The 24,277-nt window shown below is 35.4% G+C and overlaps 1 protein-coding gene across 1 annotated transcript in view; it reads left to right on the forward strand.

Moving 5' to 3' along the window:
• LOC105618435 (RNA binding protein fox-1 homolog 2) overlaps positions 1-24,277 on the forward strand; it is a 102,450-nt gene that overhangs the window by 29,070 nt on the left and 49,103 nt on the right. The window contains exons 4-5 of the mRNA XM_012199975.1: positions 4,846-4,938; positions 19,315-19,369. Of these exons, the coding sequence (XP_012055365.1) occupies positions 4,846-4,938; positions 19,315-19,369 (148 nt within the window). The remainder of the gene's footprint in view (positions 1-4,845; positions 4,939-19,314; positions 19,370-24,277) is intronic.

The raw sequence follows: 24,277 nt of genomic DNA on the forward strand, positions 1-24,277 counted from the left end.
AATATTACAATTTAATGTTATACCGCGATATTCGCAATGGGATTCAATAATTTAAATGTTACATTTTCTTCGCATCACAATTTTCTGACAAAATGGGAAATCAAATTCGATTGCAACGCGTTCTTCTAAACTGTTAACGTTTCGAAATGAATTCATAGCTGAGCGATGAAAAAATCGTTGTGTATGTATTGAATATGCAAATAAATTCTTGCGATTTGTGCCGTATCTTTGTTTACGAATCTAAAAATCTAAAAATATCAACATGTCCGGCGCGATCATTGACAATAATTTCCCAAGCGAATTGTTATCTCATTCGAGACTTCGCGACATGAAACCAGCATTATGAGAAATAGCGAATAGAATATTGTTTATTACAACATCATTAAAACGGTTTATAAACATTTTATAAATAAATACTTGAGAAAGAAAAGTATTTTGCAGAATGTCAAGTATTTTTAATTATGTACGTGATGGAAAAGATAGAGATAGAAGGATAGGAATTTTAAGCACATCGAGATATTATTTTTGTATGGAGCGGCGAACTCAATTATCTTGCCATTCTTTTTCACTCTGATGAAGAAGACGCTGTTAGCTTTCTCTGGCCCAAACTTCAATTACCTTTTAAAATTTTTTAAATCTAATAGATTATATAAGAGTTACTTTTTATTTATTTATTCGTTTATTAATTTAAGAGAAAAACAGCTCATCAAGATAAAAATCTGTAAGATTCTTGTACAATATAATTCATATCATTAAAATTATCTTATCTTAACTTATCTTATTATTATTGCTGTTTTTATGAACGTCTGATTTTACATACACAGGATTGCTACAAAACTAAAATACAATAATACAACTATTCTACAGTACAATAGATGAAAAATGTAACACATATTTTTTATTCTTATTTTCTGCAGATACTTGATAATTCTGGACAAAAATGTAGGTTTATGCCGTAATTACGGGCAGCCATCGGGTACAGTTTAATTAAGTGAAGTTCGCTGAAAAAACCTAGGCTTGTGTCAACTTCCCGCGCTATCTACGCAAAGAGCTCAGCCATATCATTAATTATTCGCGCCAGTCCGTTGTCCTGCGACATCCATTTCCGGTTACAAAGGAATCCCTTGTGTATATCTTGCCTGTTTGGATCTAGTTAACTCTTTGAGTCGGCGGTCCTTTTCGAAACGAACGATAATTGACATATATAATTATTATATATCCCACTGTGTTAGCCTAACGAGACTCCAATTGTAATTTAACTACGCGTTTGTGATAATTGTTAAACAAAATTATTGAATACTCGCATTTATTGATCTAGATACTCGAAACTGTTGAAGAGTCTATCCATAATTTACATAAAATCATTTTCATCGTTTCTTCACTTTTCTAGTTTGTGTCCATTATTCGATAAGTGCAAATATCGATTATGAAGACAGGCAGATATTGCTTAGTGGCGCGGATATTATTAAGGACAGAAACGCCGGATTAAACCGACTTTGAAATATCGTGGGTCCGGCCTTCGTGCGCGCACTCGCTCCAGTTTTGCCACGTCCGACTCATAAATCGCATTTTCCGCGATATTTCGAGGAGCGAACTGTATCCTTCACCACTGATTAGAAAACTTCGCGCTTCGCCGTTTTTCGCTCTACCCGAGGCCGTATTTGATTTGACTTTAATGCGATTTTTCGCGGTAACAGCCGCAGCTCGTAACCACCCCCGGCAACAGCTCCGTGATCCGAGGCGAGCGAAATGTATGGCGAACTCGATTATCTTGCCGTCCTTTTTCACTCTGATGAAGAAGCCACTGTTAGCTTTCTCCGGCCCAAACTTCAATTACCTAATCCTTTTAACGATAAAAGCATCTCCGATTTCAGTGCGGCATCAGGCGGAACCGTGCAATAAAATATCGCAGAATTCACGCGAATTTTTGACTTAATAATGATGCTCTTTGTGAGATTTACATAACTATTTCTATCTATTATAGGAGAAATTAAACTTCGGTTTATCTCCATTCAAAGCACAGATTTCGTAGAGTTATATTTAATGGGAATGATATAAGTTATAAGATCGATTTGACGTTATCCGGAGAAACGCTGTTAAAAATTGACGTATCATGACAGCGCAATCAATCACGATCGTTTTTCTTCGACACTATCATGATTGCTCACGTATTTATACGCATTCGGGTTTCTAAAAATCTGGAAAGTTATATATTTTCACGTTTTACTAGAATTATTTATTTATTTTTAAAGATTATATACTTGATACATTTTTAAATATATGCTCAATTGATTATTATCAACTTCTTGATAAAATTCGATAAAATGGCGAGATTCGATTAATATTTCATTTTATTTGATTTTTCACGTAACTAGCAACCTTCAAGTATTGTAAAAGTATTAATAATAAGGTCGATGATAATAGTCGACGTGTACTCATGTCTTTAGTGTTATTCCGGTGACTTCATGAATGCGAAGAGGAGAGAGAACTTACACCATGATAATATTCAACTGAGTCGACAGCGGGTTATCATGGGGCAATATCTACGGTGGCTAGGGAGAAAACTTGACTGTACTCGAAGCAAGCGGACACCCTCGTGCAGCGCAATCGATCGTGCTCTTCCTTCGTGTGGAACTCCCGTTCTCCGCGACATGAGATAACGTACAATCGTGATGCGTGGGAGCGTGCCATGTATATCGATCTTTCTCTACCAAGTTCTTCCATTCATACACTCCAAATTTCTCGGAGTGAACTTTCACTCCAAAAAAGTGAAAATATAACCGCTTTTGAAAAAGAAAATATTTTATTTCTTGAAAAAGAGTGACAATTTTCAAGAAGTGAAATATTTTCACTTAGAGTGAAATTTCATTTCAAGAAATTTAGAGTGTATACACCAAGTGATATATAGCAGCGTATATTTTGAATCTAAAAAAAAAAGAATGACAAAAGGGTTCGCCCCTTCTCAACAACGATCACGATTCTAATCTTTTTCCTACTCAATTTCCCGTTATTCTTCAGCGTCAGAAAATCCACACATGCGTACAGTGGACAGTGACACGCATACACACACACACACACACACACACACATACACACTTGATACGCTCTATGCCCTTCCTGTCCTTCACCCTTATGACTACATGACTAATTGTAATCCCTTCAGTCAAGTTTTTTTTATTTTTGTTTGTTTTTCTCATACACGCACCTCTCGATACAAGCAAGAGTCTTTAATGATATGACGATGACCGTGATATGATACGATATGATATGATATGATAATGAAATGATTAATGTGATCATGATCATGATTTCTTACCATGGTTTTTATATTTACTTATTTGTTGCACGTTGTTTGGTGCGTCTCCGTAAGCAGTATGAGGCGCTCGCAGACCCCCTGGTCGTCGACATTTCGAAACAGTGCTCCCTCATCCCTTGAAAAAACGAGGAATTAATTTATTCGAATGTCTCCGTGAGTCCTTTGATTTAAAAGCGACTCTCAACCCTTTCAAGCCCTTAGCCCAAAAAAGAATCGATATCTCGCCGTCAATTGTAATCTTTTCATTTTTGTGAAGATAAAGATTATTAGAATTAATTTTATTGTCAATTAGGTTAATTTATTAATTCATTTTTCTTTGTACATGTATTATAATTTTATGGCAAGACAATCCAGACAATCATATATGCCATTATACAATTAAATTTCAACATTTGAAGTGTGTATATATATATATATTTCTATGACACTTGACTTTTTAATAATCTAATTAATTGTTTAAAATGTTGTGATTTTTTTCCGGTTTTATAACAACTCTTGTTTTATTTCTGGACATTAAATGCGCGAGTTCTTAGAGTATTGTTCTGAAACTTTGAAATAATAAAGTGCGGATGATAGGATACGAATAAATGGATAGATAGCTATTCCTTTCAACTTTTGCGATAGCGGTAGAATAAGAGAAGCGCGAGATCTATGGAAAATAACAAAAAACGAGATATCCACGAAAGCTTCTGTCGCTTCGTCGCGTCTCGAGGGAGCCTCGGGAATTAATTAGCGTGTCTCGCGCGATATATAACGGTCCAGAGAGAGAAAGAGAGAGACAGCTATTGTGCATCAAAGAAATAAATAGGGCCGGCTTGGAGAAGGAAAGGTAGGGCTGAGGGTGATGGAAGGGTTCAAAGAGAAAGAGAGGAGCACAAAGGAGCTGGCCGGTGTTGCCCGCGGCGAAACGAAAGAATCGAGTTTTCTGCGTCTTCCGTCCAATCTTCGATGAGAATGAGATCCTCTATTGACTCTATTCGATACGAAAATCCGTTCAAAGATCGAGAAAAGAAACTAAATGGTCGAAAAAATGTATCTCGCACATAGTTCATAGTTAAACGCGACGAAGCTACATATTATGTCTTTTGACATAATGATAAATTTTAACATTTTTTGCAAAAAAATTATCGATTTTTTGTACATACTGCAGTAAAAAAGATAATTAAAAATCGATGGAAACGCGCGCGTTGTTCTTTACCGCATTAAACGAAATGAAATCGTCGCAATGCGAGACGGGGGTTGCTTTTTTTATCAGTCATCCTCGTTGCGCCCCGGCGATATCCTTTTCGAAATATCCTCCATGTATGTACACCCTTCCCTGCCCTCCACTCCCCCACCACTTACCTCACTAGTATGTACATATATTATTATATGTACGTAAATGAAATATATACATAACGCGCGCGCGTGTTACATGTGTACGCGCGCGCGGAGACGAAATGTCGGCCCAGCCAGTCGGCTTTTTGCGGAGCGCTGGCAGTCTGTAAGTTGAGTTTAATGCATGTTGTTTTGTCTGTCCTTGCATGCAGGGATTCGGTTTTGTAACATTCGCAAATAGTGCTGACGCGGACCGGGCACGTGAGAGGCTACACGGCACCGTGGTTGAGGGCAGAAAGATTGAGGTGTGCATGAACTTTCTTATACTTATATATATATATATATATATATTATATATATATATATATGCATATATATATATATATATATATATACATTGCTATTAATCTCCATTGCGAATAGATGTAATCTTTTGTTTTTTTTTCCAGGAAAGTCGAGTGGGTGCATTCCTCTATGGAATGCACGCACTTTCGATGTGAAATGGCGACCACGATCTAAAGCTCGATTCATTTGCTTATATGACGGCTTCATAAATCTGTCTTTGAATGTACGTTTTCAAATTTTGTCGAGTAACAGTGGTCGCCTGATAATTTTAAGTCTGGCACTTTGAGTCCCGAGTGTCCACTGAGCTTATAAATTAATTCTCGGATGAATTAACTGATCGTAAAAGAAATGAAACTTTATTGTTAATTTCTCGATGAAAAATCTCTGTTTATTGCGAATTTACATTTTGATATATAATAGCGTTGATGAAGAGAAGTCAAATGGATACCCGCGACGCAAAGGTCGTTAATCTAAGAGACTAGAATAAATCGCTATGCGATTGAAGGCACGAGATGCCAGACTGACGACGCCATCGTAGACACGACCGTTTTGAAACGGCTACGATTCGAGTTATCGACAGTCTACATTGCGATTCGACGGAGCCTTTTGTTCGAAAAAAGAAAGCTAGAAGTATTTACTTATATCGCAATATAATTAATGAAACGCGAGTTAATTTCACGGGCTAGAGGAAGAGAAACCGGATAGAGGTAGAGAGAGAGGAAGGAGAACGATCTCGGGTCGCAGGGGTTCGAGAGAAAGAGATTTCTCTCGTGGCCTGGATCAATCTGACTGATAGCCACTCATGGATCGTATAAGTGGCGCGCCGATTGGCGGGGCTTGATCTCTGCTCGAGGGTCTCGAGTGATCCAAATTCTCGTTCCCGATTGGCTGGTCACTTCACCGGTGAAAATCGGTACGCGGGAGAAAGTCCTCGTCGCGATCAATGCGCGACGATCCTTTCGCGAGACGGATTTTGCTTTTATATATATGTATTCGTCTTTTTCTTTCCTCTTTCGTTATTTCTCTATCGCGAAATGACCTTAATTCATTCAATGCGTTCGCTCATGCGAGGAATCATAACTGCACCTTCTATCTCGAGCTCAGAAATTATCTTTGCTTTATCGTTCAATTATTATATACAGTAGTTGATTTTATAAGCTCTGTCGAATCGATCGAAGATAAACGAGGCGATAAAATGTGACAACGATTTTGTCAAAATGGTAACTTTAAATTTTATCATATAAGTAGAAGTATATCTTAATGTAAACAATTTCATAAATTAATAAATAATTTTGCAAATTTAAATCGGTTAAGTAATTAACGTAATTCAAGCTTAATTCGAATTGATGATTGCATTTATTTGTTTCTTTTATCTCGGTTTTTTTTTATATAACCACATCATGCAGAATTCTGAATTCTAATAATATATATGTAGTTAACGATTAAAAGTGGCCATATAGACGCATATCTATATAGATGCAGTGAAATAATTTCGCTTTTACTAGAATCTTCAAACATTTTCATTTATAATACAGCCAACTCTCGGCTTTGATTACCGCGCTCAATTTTTGTAGCTCTCGATCGACCACGTGACAACCGCGTCATCTGCTGTGTCGATGCTGATATCAAACAACAACAGCCTAATTGAACAACTCGATTAATTATCTTCTCATGGCAGCTGGAGCAGCTTGTTAGGCTACACCAATCTCGTACGCGTCGCGTAAACCATCGTTTTAGCTTCATTTAGCTGGCAACCGCGTCTTCGAAATGCATCGTTTAGTGTTGCGCCAATGCGCGCGAATGGAGAAAATGTTACGATGAAAATCGAGAACAAAATTAAATCGAGATAATCTTTTCTACGAAAGTAGAAAATTTATTTCATTTTCTATTTATTTCACTGCATCGATAATCATTCTACACTTGATATAGCTGACGGGAAGACTTCGTTTGCAATTTTGTTTTATGTTTTTTAAGACTACTGTCAAAAGGACGACGCAAAAGTAATCGCTTCTGAGAAGATAACACATCTGTCTCTGTCGTCGTTATATTGCTTTTCGGATGTAATAGGATTATATTCTTGAATCACGGCCAGTGATTACTCCTTCGGATTTTTTCCGGTTCGATAATAGCGTCCGTTTGATCAAGCAGGCCTTCTTATTGCGACTTTAATGGCTCAATTAAAGCTTGAAAGCCTGACCTTTTTGCGACTCGTCGATTTACTACACCAATGGAATTCTATTCGCGATAGTTTCATAAAATTACGTAAATTTTCAAGCAGGAATTTCGCAATTCAAAGACACTTTTCTCAAATCTTTAAATCTAACATGTCATGAATTTCAGAAACCGGATGACAAAATTGTTGCCGATTTTTCCGCCTCGGGGATCTTCGTAATACTCAAAGCGAATAAAAAGAGAGACGCATCAGGATTGCTTGCCAACGTGGATTCAGAACTGTCATGTTGAACTGTCGTATTTTAAGTGCTTGCTGCAAATCCGCGCTGTTAGTACTGGCATCCCTAAAATCAGTCTTGTTAAACAAGAAAAGGGAAGATCCACGTTGGTGGGAATCCGAATGCAAAGTGAGCGAAGTTGAAGGGGTGGACGCGCTCGAAACAACGCGATAGTCGTCGGACGACGAGTAAACGAACCGCATACAAAGGAGCTGGAAAATCCGCTGATTGGACGATCTGGCCGTTGTGTTGGGTTCGGTTACTATAGGAAAGAAAGTAACCAAAAGCACAAAAGTTGAACAAAAGAAAGACAATTGCAAAATACGATCGTGTCTCACGCAGATCTCCTGTTGTTCTATAGAGAGCTTCTGCGCGAAAGAAAGAGCGAGTAAAAAGGTAGAAAAGAGAGCGAGCGAAAGACTCGTACTGAATAGTCGATTGAAAAATCTGAGAGAGCGAGCGAAAGAGAAAAATAAAAAGAAAGAGAGATGGTCGATTCGATAAGATCGATCGATTGGTCGGGAGAAAGAGCGAGAGAGATTAACGGGCAAATGCTGATCGTGGGACACTGAGGAGGCCACTGAAAAAGAACCTCGCGAAGTGTCCGAAAAGGTAAGGAAACCATCGCAGCGGGAATCGTTTAATCGGCAAAACAAAGACCGGACTCATATGTGTATAATGAAAAATACAACTCGCACTGCCCGCTCTCTCACGCGATACATGAGAACCGTGCCATGGTCGATTTTCACTGGTAGATTACATTTATTTCTTATTTCTCCCTTTCTCGATTACTTTTTCACACTTATTTCGCATTTTTAGTATAAGCAAATAAAATTTTTAACCGCTTTTTTATCAAACTATCTTCATCGAAGTGTACTCCTGCACGGATGACAAAGTATTAAAAAAAAACAAAGGAAATAGAGAATTTGATTTAATAAGAGTTACAAATTTTAGAAATTGTATTTAACAGCACAAAGAAATATACTTTACAGTTTGTGAACCAAGTAGGACAAAATTACTTTAAATACTTAGTCATCCTAATTTATTTTTTTCTTTTACTTTTAATTGTTAATTTTTTTAGTCACTCAATGTTCTTTTTTTCCCCCTTTTTCGGCCGGCACACGCGTAGTGTTTATTTTCTCCTAAAAGGAAATCTTACTTGTGATATTTATGATATAACTGTTAAAGTATATAACACTTTTTTAAAATATAATATTAGCGTAAACTGTGTAGGTGTGTAAGGAGATACAACTTACAAAAAAAAGCTCAAGTACTTTCGCAAGTGGCAATCGAGACAATCGAAGAAACACCCTGTTAATTGAATGTGTTAATGGCGCAATAATGACACTTCTTCCACGAGCAATTTGCATTTTATTTGTATTTTATGATCGAGTTTTTTTTCAACAGAAGACAATCACGTATGCGGGTATGAAAGATCTTTGCATCGCTGCCAATTAAAACGCGCGAGTGGTTTTAAAACGATTATATCTCGTACGTCATCACTCTTGTATGGCGACGTTTGACCCGTTTCACTCGAGCGCTAAGCACCCAGGCCCTTTGTTGAATTTTCTAAGAGCCGTCATAGAGCAAGAGGTTAAAAAAGAGGCGTGGACGCTGAAACGCCAACCGAGAATAACGAGATGGTAGGTATATAGCAAAAAGAACGAGCTCTAACGAGAATTCTTTTACGCGTAATTTTCTCACGAACGTGGCGTAGCACTTTAATTGCGGAAGAGATTAGGGAACTCTTAAATTAGAGACCGCGCCTTTTTTTTCAAGTTTTTCGCGTAAAATTTCCACCAACAGAATTCCAGAGAGACATGAAATAAAAATTCGCGACGTTTGGCTGAAATCTTCCGAAATTCACGAGGACCGATATATTTATTGAAGCAATTACAAGAGGGAGGAGGGGAAGATTTAAAGAGACACACAATTAGCCTTTCGTACATCTCGTGATATTGCCTGAGGGGGAGAAAAACACTTTATAATATATAGTTAATCTCCCCTGAGAGACTTTGGCGCCATAACTTTTTAATGTTTGGATCTCCTTCAAGTTTTAAATAATTTCAAACATTAATGGTCTGTTTTTTGTTCTTGCATTAGACTAGCACTCTCTTTCTCACTTTCAACAAATATCAAACCTATCTTACTCAAGTTTCAAAAATATACACTAGCTCAGCCACAGAAAACAGATCTTAGGTCGATTCGGTAACTTTGGAAACTAGATTCTCAAATAAGAAAATTCCAAAATCAACCATTGATTGTATTGATTAGATATGCGATTTTGCGAATTTCTTCGAAATAACGACAGCATAATTTAGGCGAAGGTTGCTTTTTCACGGATCAGCAAGCGGCTGCGCTTCGCATATTCGTTTCACTCGCAATTTAATGCACCCTTCAGCAGACAGGAGATCAATTCGTTCGTAAAATTTAGCGTCATTGGTTGCGATGTATTTATTCATCATTGATGCATTCGGAATTAAGAAAATTGAAGAAATGGAAAATTAAGATGGAGAAATATAAAGAAAATTAAATCATTGGGAAGAAATTTATAATATACACAAGTTTTCGACACGGAAGGAGTTTAACAGTTAACGAGTTGAAACATTGTTATAACATTGAAAAAAAAAAAAGATTGGCTGCTGCAGCAAATTTTGGTTGCATTAGTTTATCTACAATGTCGGATTTCGACAGACTAACGCAATCAAAAATTGATTGTTGCAACCAATTAAAAATACTATGTTTATTATCATTATAATGCAATATTTTACCATCTAATTTGCTGCAGCAACCAACTTTTTTTTTCAGTGTATATACATCCACGTTTGCCAAGCGTCTACAATAATGATAATAAATATTAACGCAAATGCTAATGTTGCTTCGCGTCTATAAACTCCACGCGCACAGCTTCGAAGCACAAATTCGCCGGAAGCATAATTCATATGGGAAGATACACGGAAGTACGCGCAGCTTGCTGCAGTCGACGGGTATTACAGATTACAGAATAAAGAGGGAATATTGTTTCCCGAGCGAAGCGGATTTTTGCTCGTTATTAATTTCTAACGACGAAACCTCTTGTCGTCGGACACGAGTTTTGCACCGCATCGAGTTCATCTATCTATTCCACGACCTTTTTTTCATTTCTCTCGTTTGTTATCTTCTTTGGTTCTTATGCTCAAGAGATGGAAAACGTGAATTCCTAATGGAAATGTGCAGCACAAGGCATATTTTCGATAACGAAGAATATCAAACAAGGAGATATACTCTCAGAAATCGACAGTATTTGAAGTATAAAGTTCAGTATAAAGTTCGTCGTAACATTTTTATAACAAGAGACAAGATGTTTGCAGCAACCAACAGATATCACATTCAATGGCTCATTATCTTAATGAACGCTCTTTGTAATCGTCACTTCGTATTGTTCCGCGCGTCGACTCGTTACGTCTTTGAAGACTTGACTGCCTTCGTTCTTGCGCTGACTTTCTTCTACTTTCTTCTTGTTTTTCTTTCAATTTCCGGATAGGAGCTCCTTCACGAATGAGATTTTTCACAAGATTGAGTTAAATTCGAAGTATCTTACAGTAACTTTTCTTTCATAATCGCGTCGGAATTGAAGTATTTTAGAAAACTAAGCACGTAGGCAGGATATTTTTCGATTAAACGCGATAAAATTTTTGTTCTCTTTCTATATGTTTTTGACACTATAAATTTTTGATTTCATCACGGTTGATAAGTATATAACATTCATTTATCTTCAGTCTTTTGCATATATTACACTAATGGATAGCGAATTGAAATTATGAAGATGATCTTTCTTGGCTCTGACATTCCTGTCTGTCAAGATATTACCCGAACATTTGTAATAAAAACTGGAATAGATTCGGCGATAGAATCAAAAACGTCGCGTGTAGCGGAAAATCCACACAGAACATTTGAGTCGATCGGGTTTAGGTGATAAGTGCTTATGGCAGTTCAGCTAAGGAACAGCCTCGAATGCATAATCCAACACGATTTATTGCGCGCCATGACAAATGACACAGAGGCTGCGGAAGCCTGAAATTATGTCGACCCACTAGGCAGGCGAAGAATGCAGATTAACGAGCAAGAACTGTTAAGAGAGAAAACGACAAGAAGTATCACCAAAAGAAAAGCTCTCCTGCTTTTAGCGCACGAAACTGACATTCCGTGTCGAAGCCGCGTAGAGGATAATGACGATGCTAATGCCGTAAGACGATCTAAAATAGACAGAAGAGATATAAAAAGAGGTACTGCGAGCAGAGGACGAATAAACAAATACACCACGGGTTTCGTATAAGCACGCGAGAAATTTTAGAGCGTTTTCCGCACGTATCTAAAGAAATGAAATAAATTTGAATATATAAATAGTGAAATGAAGAAGGAATATTATTCTGATATAGTCATCGAATATGATGCTTTAACGTGTACATTACGTATGCGCTACAATTTACATAACTAGGGAAAATAAATAGACTACAGTCTTCACTTATATCCATTAGAAAAAAATATGTAAAGTTACATAAATATTATGTGTAAAAATTCATAGTAATGAAAATACAAAAAATTGTGCATTTTTATAAAAATTAATATATACTTTTAATTGTGTGAATATATTTTCATAGAAAATTATATAATGATAATATATCGTATACATTTGCATTTTTATGTTCATGCAATGACTTAATAAAATTTAATGTAGTTTGTTGACGAAATAATACTTAAATATTTCTGTAAACTTAATCTTGATTGTAAATTTGCTTTTAAAAATTGTTAATTACTTGTGAGAAGAATACTTTTATTTGTAAGTTTTGATTTTACTTTAAATATGTGTAAATATACACTTTTAATAATAAATCCCAAATCTAATTATAATTGTTGTAATTTTACATGTAATTTTTTTGTGCAGAGAATTATAATATTCTTGTGAATTATGTTATCCATTTTTGTTTTTTGTGCGAGAAATAGTTTGCGCTTATATGATCGCAAATGACGTAGAAGACAAGATGAAGATTTTTAAGACTCGAGGGGCTCATTGACGTTGCAAGAGAACGAAAATTATGGTTACTACACGCGCAACATGAACGTGATTTAACGAGCTTGGCCTTGGTAAAACGGTTGTTAGTTAGAGGTCGGAAAAAGCTCTTCCTGAAGATGTAAAGGAATAATCGACATTCTGGGTCAACGACGACGACGATGCCGGAGGATACAATGCTTTTCGCGGTAACGTGCAAACATAGCACTAGTAAAGGCAGATTGACGAATCGACGATTAAATCGCGCATGAAAAATTCATACAAAGTTCCGCGAACAGAATTGGAAAGAAGTATTTCTATATGATTTTATAATATCGTTGAAAATTCAACCGTGATGAAGACTCAAAGGAAGAGACTGTACAAATAACGTAATAAATTTCTTGAAATTATAATCTTGTTTATATTTGAAAAAAGATATAAATATTCATCTGTATATATTTCCGCGTACAAAATACGTCATATACTTAATAAATAAAAAGTGTGTAAACAAATAGCAGTTCAGAATATATTCAAGAGAGTGTATAAATGGATTAAAAAAAATTAAATCGGTGATGAGAAAATCTTTATCTGATAACACGAATGGACAAAGCAAAGTGAAGAAGCAGTTTCTCCATTAGGGTCACGGGTGTAGCACAGGTATCGGGTTAGTAAGCAAGCAAAATGACCAACAGAGGGACAAAGGAGAAGGGAAGTAGGACTTTGATTACCTCGTACATTTTCGCTATACGATCCTAGCATGACCCGGTAGAAGTAATGTCGGGTGGTCATAGGTTACGTACATCGCTTCCGGTATTAACGACAAGTACCTTACCGTGCCATTCTTGAACGGTCAGCCTCGTAGTCCGACGGTGGTCGAGTTTTCGGCCTTAGCAAGTCAAATTTATGCAGATGTCCGTTCGTCGAAGGCGAGCAAGCGAGGCTGCTCGAAATTTCCAAAGTGCCATTTCACTTATTCGACCGGCCGCCGGCCGTTCTCTTAGAAGGTAGCTCCTAAGTCTGGGTCGAGCCCTCCCTCTTAAACTTCCCCTATGATCCCTAGGAACGAGATAAGTGCTTGGGAAACGTGGATTCTCCAGACAGGAGTTGTCTGAGAGAATCGCATCGATTGTTAAATCCTTCGAATGCCGCCCTTGTACCCGGGTCTTGATTAATGCGGCCATTTTGCCTTCATTGGTGTGCTGCCCGCAACCAATTGCACTGTGGGGTGGTAGTATTATGCAGGATAGAAGTAAATGGTATTTCATTAAGTTGGAAATCGGCGCAGATGAGAGATATATATTCATATTTTTTGATTTTGAGAAATTTTGAAAAGAAATATTTATCTGAAGAATAAATTTTTCGAGTTTATATTACACTGTTTATATTACATATTATTATTATATATGAAATTTTTGTTGCAAATTACGTAAGTTTAGTTAGCAATTATAAACAATATCGTGCTGAGATAAAATAATATCGCAATTGTTATTATTGCTACACATTGAGCAACCTTCCATCTACAATCTTTTTTGGCACAAGCGAAATTTTACTTTCAAATATGTCCGAAATAAGAGAGAGAGTGAAATACATGATTTCCTAATTGCTAATTGTAAGTTATACATTTCAAGTACAAATTTCCATTTTATTCCTCACAATTTTGTTTAAATTTCAATTTTTATTAAATAAAGATTTTAATATTTAAAATTATTAAGGATAATGTTGTAATTTTGAATTTTTCCATATTTTTTAAAAGCAAAATAAGACAGTAAAGCTGAATAAAAGCTGAATTTGAGTTGAATAAGAAAAAGAGAGTAAAAATATAATTATAGACGGAAGATTAAGTATGCTTGCATAACTCATTGTCAGTTCAGTCGTCTACTGTGAAAATCGCACATAATGTGAATATAAAGCGGCACTTCAGATTAAATATGTGATAACATTGACCGAAGAGCGTTCTGGATGGAAGTTTGTGATATTGATTTACGTATAATTTTAGGCGGTACTTCACGCTATATAGATAGTGGCATAACAAGGCCGTCAATTCATTTTTTCGTTGCAACCCTGTCGTTTGCATATTATGGATGCAGTGGCCTGCATCCATAATTTTTTTCTTACCGAATCAATAAAGTCACGTAAGACCATGACTGTCTCTTTAGAACTTTCCTCGGCATACGTCGATGAGATCTATCAAGGGCGAGAATGTGATATATGAAGAGATCTCCATATTTTTATCTTGATCATTCGAATTTTATTCGATGCGCGCTATGTACGTATATCCATTATGCTTTATTGAATCAAGCTTAATGTGTTAAAATTAACTGCGCGCGTTACTACAATTAGCAGCTCAATAGAAATACATATCCATTTTATGATTGCTAAACATTAGTTTCATATCTCGCAATTTATATCTATGTTTTAAGAGAATATTGAAAAATATTGGATTACAATAAAATAAGAGAGTATAATTTCGCATTGAAAGAAAAATTTTTAGTATTCGTAATTATAATTACATGTTACTATAATTATGATTGTTACTGTTATAATATTAATAATAATAACTGTATGTATAATTATATTTACAAATATAGCTGGCAATTGAAAATGATTGTAATTAATATTATTATTACTATAAACATGGTTGAAATTAAAAATGGACTTATTATAATTTATAGTAATTACAACCATTTTTATGATAATAATATCTATTACAGTCATTTTTTATTGTTATATATATAAAACTATACATATAGCACTAACATTAAGCAATAATAATCATAATTATAGTAACATGTAATTACAGTTTTTATAACATATAATTACAGTATTCGAAATAAAATATTCCAATTTTTTAGAGGTTTAGGTTGGTAACTCTAATCTCATTGTGAGGGTATGAAAAAAAATCAAACAGGAAAGAATCGAACTTGATCTTTGCTAAAATTAAATTTTATTTTGTTCACAATTGTTCAAAATTATATCACCTCAATCTATTATTTTATTGTTGTCTCGCATTGTTATTGCAGTTTGTATAATATAATTTCGGATCAACTATACCATATGTATATAGCGTTTTACCAAAGTGTGCAACATAAAGGAATATACATAGATAAGCGATAACATTCAAAATTGAAATTGTCTGTTGGTGTCAGCTGGGCATCATTAATATCAGCAGGTATAATTTGCAAAACAATCGTGGGATTCGGACTACACATCGTTTGTGGTGCTTCCTGTCGACTGGATTCCACTGAATGCAATATACACTTATTCACGAGCGCCGCGATATTCGCAAACAAAAATTCCCCACAATTGTTTGTCAGAGCAAGGTGGCTCACGTGCGGACACGCTTGTTTATTATCGACATGGATCGATTTACGCGATTCGAACATACCTACATATCCCGTCGATTCGCGCTTCGCTCGTTTGTTTGTTCGTTAAAATGCAGCCGTGCACGATTTTTGCAACGTTACATTTTGTGGCATGGTACCTTAACGGTGACAAAAACTGAATTTAAAAAAGAGGAACGTTCAAATCTATTTTTTTCCAATTCCAATAGTTAACATTGGATTGACATGGATTTTTAAAAAAATTTATTGTAACTGTTCCAACAATAATTTAAATAATTTTCCACGTGTCACATCTTTGAAATTTTCTACTCCAGATAAATGATGAGAACATCGTTATGTAGCGTGTTTTGTGTCTTCATCCGACGATTCTACCATCAGCCTCCATTTTCCAATAATGTTCGTTTAGCCATGCTGTACCTGTGACGCGAGATGTACGGCAGCCACCAAACCTTCGTTGTCGGAAACAAGATCGTAAAATGCAAATTGCTCGACGATGCGCCGCATCAGGCCGGGCGTGATTGGCCTGAGTAAGCCTCGTAACTCACAATCCTCTTAAGAGTCAATACACGAATGCTACTCAAGATGCGTTTCAGCTATCGTGAATTCGAGAACGAAGTGCATAAATAATTTTTATTCGCTACCTCGATTACGATCGCAGAAAATTGCGTTTCGTGGAAGATCTACGGAGTTATATTAGATTTAGGAGTCATCATTTATTAAAAACTATATAATGATGCAAAAACCGATTTGCAAATAATATGCGTGATTTAATTAATACATGGAAAAAACGAATTCTTTAAAAATAATCGTTTCTTGAAAGGAAAAAAGTAAATTGAGTAATCTTTTCTTATACAATAGAATGATTTTCTGTGTTCTATATAATTATATTTTGATGGTTTAGCATAATTATTTTTAGATTTGTAACTAGCTAATTTTTAGATATTTCAGCAAAAACATCCTTTGCGTTTCATATACATATTTGAATACACGTATTGAACAAGTAGTGATTACAAATCTTATTTTCATGTATTCTTTAAATAGTATCATTTTTACAATACTATAACTTATTTATTTTAACGTTGTTAAAATTTAAAATTTATTTATCTGTTATGACAATTAAATCTTCGTGGATCATCAATTTGTACAATTATTTTCAATGGAAAGTCACGGTCAGAATAAATAAAATGTATTGCTAAGAAATCCAAACAATCAACTCAATGTCAATTGGTCTCGGTTGTTGGGAAATATTTGTGATGGACGATGTACGTTTTCGTACCACATTTCAAATGTAGAAAACGATGCTGTATGGTACGATACCGCGGACCCTTTGTGTCTCGATAGTATCCCCGCTGAAGTGGGCGCAAAGTGGGACAGGAAAACGAGAAGGCGGGCGGCTGTTAGGTAGGTGGAGAACACAAAAAGCAAAGCAGAATCCATGGTAAGCGAAGCGTTCGATAAAGAACGAAACAAGTCGCGATCCACCCGGAAACTCGTCTCTTTTTGCCAGACGCGAAGGTACTTGAGCGAAATTGAAATAATCGGAAATCGACGGAAGGCTTGTGCCATTGTTTTCTCGGTTATGCCCTGAGAAGGGAGGAAAAGAGAGAGCAAGAAAGAGATCGAAAAAGCGAAGTAAACCCGATGTAAAAGAGCAATTGTTCGCTTTTTTTTTTTTTATTACTTTCATTAAACCGTACCGCGAAATTGATATCCGTAAGGTGCATAACAAAACAAATTAGTTGTGCCCTTCGACAACACGTTTGATTTTATTTAACCACATTGTCGTGCTTCTCCGCGTTCTGTTCTCTCTCTCTCTTTCTCTCTCTCTCTTTCTCTTTCTCTCTCGACAATTGACGCGCATGTAAAGCTCTCTTTGCGGGTCGACGAGATTAAACGCGAGAATTGTTCGCACGCTATTTAAACGTGTATTATACGTGGCCGCTATATTAGTTACGATACACGATATGGTGGCTAAAATCATTTTATTGTCGATATTTAGCTCATGGATCGATACGCCAATCGTGAAACATTGTAATGCTTATTAGAAAGCGACAAATCAACGTTAAGTTGCATAATGAGAGCATTATCGGATAATAAATTATCGAGCGTTACTAGAGCGTTAAATTCGTCGACCGCGAAGAATCTTGCAGTTTCTAACTTCTGAAATAACGCTAATGCCAAATGTAATAAATGGCATCTTCTTGTTCTGAAAATAAAGATCTGAGTTTCAATCTCAAAATATATGTGACGTGCAAAATATGTCTGATGTACATTTATCATTCGAATAACGTTTATGGAAAAACTATTTTTATTTCAAGCTTCCCGTTCAATTTCATCATCATTCATTCAATCATATCTTGTTCACAATTTGTCATATACTGAAAAAGGTTTTCTTTATTTTGGAAGTTAGAAACTAAAAGAGAAAATCTCTTTTTGGAAAGAGATTTTCATATATTGTTGTATATGTTTTAATATTAAGATCAGAAACATTCCTTGAATTTGGACGTATTTCGAAATATTAGAGTTATATAATAATTGATACGTGAATTTGATGATAATTTCAAAATATGCGTTTCGCAAATGTCACAAATTCTTAATTAATTATTTTCTAAATTGATTAATTTTATACATACTTGATTCCAAATTTACGTATCAAAAGTTAAAATTAAATAACAAAAAATCTGAATTCAAGTGAAAACTGTAGCGTTTGCACGTTTTAAATACCTATTACGTATACATATGCATATATATGTACATACAATATACGATATATACGATTTGTATGACCAATATAGCGTGAAACAATGATCATAATTCACACAAATTCGATATACAAATATAATTGAAACGGATTGTATTGAAGAAAACCAATTAGGAGAAAATAACGTGCAACCGTCTACATAATTTTTAATTGTTTATTAAATATTACTCATAATTCGCTTGTTCGATGCAGGAATATGTATGATTGTCGTATTTTGAATCGAAATCACAATTTCTCAATGAACAAAGTCAGCCGCAGAGCTGCAAATTGCATCCTGCAAATCGGATTCTGCATCGAACAATGCATATTTGATTACAGGATCCGCGCGCGCGGCCCCGTGAAATTGTCAAAGTTTCTCACATTTTATTCGACTCAGACGCATTTTCTATGATGATTACATCGCTTTTATGCGACTACATTTGTTCCATTAATACTTCAGATAATTATCATTACACGTTCGTGAATATTTTAGTGGAAACTCTCTCTTCCATTATTTTATTGCTAATAATTAACTTTAATCAAGTAGTCAGGTGTTATATTTGAAAAACTCTTTGAAATTTAATTAGTCTCACTGATAAATATCAACTTCCTGAAATCTTTTCGTGTTTTATTTCGGCTTTTTAAGATTTTCTGCGATAAAAAAATAGCCACGTGCGGATCCTGAAGATGAGCGATGTTATAGTTGGAGCGATGTATAGTCTTTTTCGGAAAAAAGTTCCGGTTGTTTTAATGTCTGCTTTTTTTTAACTCGACAGGTGAACAACGCAACGGCGAGGGTACAGACGAAAAAACCGCCGACGGTGCCGAACGGTAAGTGGGCCGAAACTTTCTTATCACTTTTATCTTCCAGTAACTTTCGTCCCTCGAGCTTTCTCCCGAACCGCTGATACTAAACGCCTCAAGCTACGACAGGATTCCATTAGAGCTTAAACATCGTACGTAGAGTGTTCCGCGTCATATTATCGCATATCGCAGCGAAAATATTGAAAATATTTTATGAGAAAATTGTAAATCTGGGCAGATAATTTTTGATTTAATTAAGAATTTAAAATTATTTTGCTTACAGTCACTATTAAATTTAATTATCAGACTTTAATAATTAAAATAGTATTGCTCGCACAAAGGTTTCTTTTCTTTAACGTTAGATTAAATTCCGATTATTGATATGAATTATGCTTGCGGGTATTTGATGCGTGAAATTGAAGTTTTACGGAATATAGTAGAAATTCACGATAGAAAAATACGACCGTGCTTTTGAAAGCGGTTCGTGAAATGGCCGATCGCGCGTATTGCTCGCACGGGAACAGCGGTCTATCGCATGAAATAATAAAAAAATATAGCTCGTATATCATTTCTATCACACACGATCTATGCTGTACAAACGCTGAGCGTATTTTCCCGGAGAATATTGCGCGGGAAATATATACATTTTCCACGTTCGGCAACTTCGTTGAAGTAAAGATGCAAAAGTCTTTCCTTATTGCAGAACAAGACGAAGAAAAATTTTATAGGGCGTTTTAAATTTCGCGATTCTCTTTTGCGCTTCTCTTCTACCATGCATTGCAATGGGAAATTTGCTCGATGCAGGCGGACAAAAATATTCTACATGGTTATACACATACACATATTTGCACACTTATGTTCTATGTTGTATGTATATTTCAAGAATATTTTGTTTAGCTACGTGAATCTAAAATTCAAATTCGATATTGGAAAAATGTATGTACATATTTACATAGAAAATCTTGAACGTAAAGAGTAAGTTATTTTCATCTACAATGTTTCATCGCTTCGAATTTATAATGGAATTTTAAGTAAAATTAGCTACACTTACAAAATTATAGAGTTCACGTTGACTGCTTAATAGAAGTATCATGTAAAATATTTCTGTTCGGTTAAATTGTCCAAATTTCGTTCTGTGCTCACGTCCATTACGAATCCACGACACGTAATGCTAGAGAGTTTTAAACTAAATCTAACCTCGGTCCGGTCGTACAGCCCGATTTAAATTGCGGCTTAATCCGGATTATCTGACGAACCACCAGCTGTGAAGAGAACACGTTGCAAATATGTGGTATTACGTAACCGGCTACTGCTCAAATAGGCTCTTTGCTGATTACTCTGAAGTCCTTCAGTCTGCCAGATATCTCTAGGTCACAATTAATACCCGAAAGCAGAATTCTCCATAAACTATGTACGGAATATTTGTAAGATTATGGGTTTTACAGAGTTACACAAAAAATTATTAGTTAACAAAAACAATTGTCAAGTATACTAGATTTCTCTTTTAAAACAAAATATAATATGACTAAACTTCTAACAAAATATAATATATTAAAATATGACTTATATTATGGCATTTGTTTATGACAGACTAAAGAATTTACATAATGCTATCGATTAAAGAATATTGTAATGCAATAAAAAAGAGATAATACTAGAACATTAGAAAATATATCGTAAAACATCGATAATTACAATAACATTGATATTAAGTCTTTAAATCTTTTGCATAAATAGGTGACTTAATTTTGTTATCTTTGTCACTCTTCGATATATTACGTATGAATCTTCTTTAAGAAGATTAACCGAGATTTACGTTGACCTCTATCACAGGTCGAGTACGACTTCGATGTTATAAATAATCGGTACTTAAAACAGTAATAAAGATTGATCGTGCATTGCCAAGTGTTTCCTAACGTCAATATAATTCTGGTTAGTAGTTTCTCGAGCCCACAAAGGACGTCGAGTGACGTCGACATTGATCGGCATCTTCAATTATAACCGTAACATAATTTCGGTCAAACGCGAACAAGACTCTCAAACGATAAACTATCTACTTTGCAGCTTTATTTTTTTTTCATTTGTTCCTTTTTAATTCAATATTATTATTTATCTCTAATGAATTTGTAAATGTGATTCGTACATAATCAGCAGACATTTTATTTAGATTCTTGCTTAAATTTTCCAAATAAATGTCTCAATTATTTAGGATTAAAGGCTATCGTTATTTCTTATAATTAAATTAATCTCTTTAATAAATCCGATTAAAAATTTATTAAAAATTAAAATTATTTAGAAAATAATCGCGCCATGTCGGATTATCTGATGTAACATTAAATTTAAAGTAACTCGTCCATGTTTGACATCGTAGCTGCAATGCGTTCGCCCCGGTTTAATTGCGATCAAATCAACAGGACTTCGTGTCCAGCGACTGAATTGATTCTCTCCCACGTCGAGGCAACGTCCTATTGAGTGACGGCTTGTGTGCAAGGTTTAACTCTGTGCCCACGCACGCGACATGCAATTATTGGAATGCTAAGGCTCGCGCCCTCCGGGTGTGCTCTGAGAGACGTTAAGATCAATTCGGGCTATTTGGCGCGTACAGGTGCACGCGTGGCCACGACGCCTCTAATAACCGATTCGACAACTGTCGATTTTCGATGAAGTGGAATGGCCGAGACACCTCGCACCTCACGATAGTCCCCTCGTGTTCGACATTGCAACAACAGTCGGTGTCGCAGTGTTAACAAATCAAAGTGGTATCTTGACATTTTTCGATATTTGTGTCTGACTTTTAATAGATGAAAGGTTACTTAGTTGAAGTTTTCAATTACGAGATATCATGATTAAACTCAGAAAGAACTGAGAAATCACTAAACGTGATGAGAAATGTTAATCGCTGATGAAAGACTGCAAGAATCTTTCTTACTTCTCACATTAGAAGTCTAGAAGTCTGAGACGTGAGATAAATGATAAAGACGAGATTTAAGTTGTATTTCATTAACTTTTACCGCGCGGTTTTGATGTTAATAATATTAGAAGGGAAATAAAATTTTCTTTTTTTCTTAATCGATACGATTGATCGTAGACAAATTGATTTGGAGCAACTAAATTTTTCATTTTTATTTTTATTTTCGTTATTTTCGTTTTTGCATAAGAGAAACAAAAATTAGCATATATGATCCCAGACGTGTAACTCAATATGAATCTAATTTAGTCTATTTTACACGTGATATAATTTACGTAACATATCATATTAATTGTCCAGGTTTATAATAAGCGTTTAAAAATAGCCGACATATTGTGATATTATTACAGTCTACAATTACACAGTTAAATGCGTGTGTCGGTCGCGAATCGACCCAATTGTAAAAGTGGCACATGTCTAATTATAGAGAAATTTATTTGATGGCAAAATATATATAGATGTTATAATCCGCCTCATTATAGAGTCATTAATCTTTGCTCCGGTATCTTGTACCTTCGAAAATAAATCATTATTTCTGTCTCACTATATGAAAAGGACGGTTCTGCTGAGGTATCTAAAAATTTAATTAGATATATGTTTGAAAATAATTTTGTTGCACTATCAGAATAATTACGTAGGAATCTGAAGCATAATGAGATGCGCAATACTGCAAAAAGTTTTCGCAAGTGCAAAATCTCAAATTTATTTCTTTTCCGGCCATGTGGACTCTTGTTCTCATACTTCAAGCGCAATACGCCACGTGTGTAAATAACGTTGAAAAGAACCCAGACAGTTTTGCGCTACCGACCTGCTTTTCCACTGCTAGTATATGTTTTTCCTCCCTTATATATATCTTGAATCGACAGGATTTACAGAAGCAGTGTCATAAAAATTGCATACTTGCCTCCGTTCGTTCCACTTTCTCTTAAGGAACGATACATAAGTCTTTCAATCCTCTTAACTCGATATCAAATTTATGTGTTCGACAATTTTAATGCCTGTCGGAAATAATTTCTTTCTGCAATTGGATTAATCCCAGCAAAAATTTAATTTCGCGTGACTTTTATTATTTTTCAAAAATACATTTTATTTCAAATGAATTTTAATATATAAAATGCCTGTCTTTCTGATGTGCGCTGTATTATAATTGTATTTGAAACTTATATATGATGATTGAAAAATTTATATGTTTGACAATTTTAATGTCCACCTGATATAATTCAATGTGATCGTGATATTTGCTTAGAATGAAAATTGTATCTATCTTTTATGATAAAGAATAATGGGGCAAAAATAGAATGACACAAAAGCGTTGATTATTTTGTTACATTACGATTTTGCATTTGTAAGAATCTTTTGCAACATCGTTCATTATGCTTGAGATTCCTACTTATTCCTAATTATTTTGGTAATTCAACAAAATTATTTTCAAATCTGCGTCTATCTTTTTCGTTTTTTAGACGTAAAAACAAGGCTAGAGATAGAAGAACATGATTTTTCATTCCAGCTAATTAAAAAATGTCACAATGATTACGTGACTCTTAGCGCATTGCTGTTATACTATAGAATCTCTAGTATTGCTTTGCGTTTTAAACACCACTTTAGCGCATCTCCCTGCAGAAAGTAACATTTTTGCTTTTTGCAGTAGCATAATCATAACGGTAACAGAACCTTTTTGATGATACGAGACAATGCGAATATTTAGGATTACGTCTGACATTTTCACCCTGTGCTTTATCTTCGCTCCGCCGCTGTTTGGTAGCAGCTCGCGTTTCACAGCGTTTCCGCTCGCCGCTTCCGTGAGAACACTCGGTACCGTGGTACGTGATGTCCATAATTTACGCAAAGTCTCGCTGCTCATTAATTGTCGCGTAAATAACGCCCCGCCGCACGGCATGCATACATTTGCTCGCGTTCGCGTGGCGCGCCCTTCATTCTCTCTCTCTCTCTCTCTCTCTCTACTCTCT

The sequence above is a fragment of the Atta cephalotes genome, assembly GCF_000143395.1.
Source record: "Atta cephalotes unplaced genomic scaffold scaffold00016, whole genome shotgun sequence".
Classification (NCBI taxonomy): domain Eukaryota; kingdom Metazoa; phylum Arthropoda; class Insecta; order Hymenoptera; family Formicidae; genus Atta; species Atta cephalotes.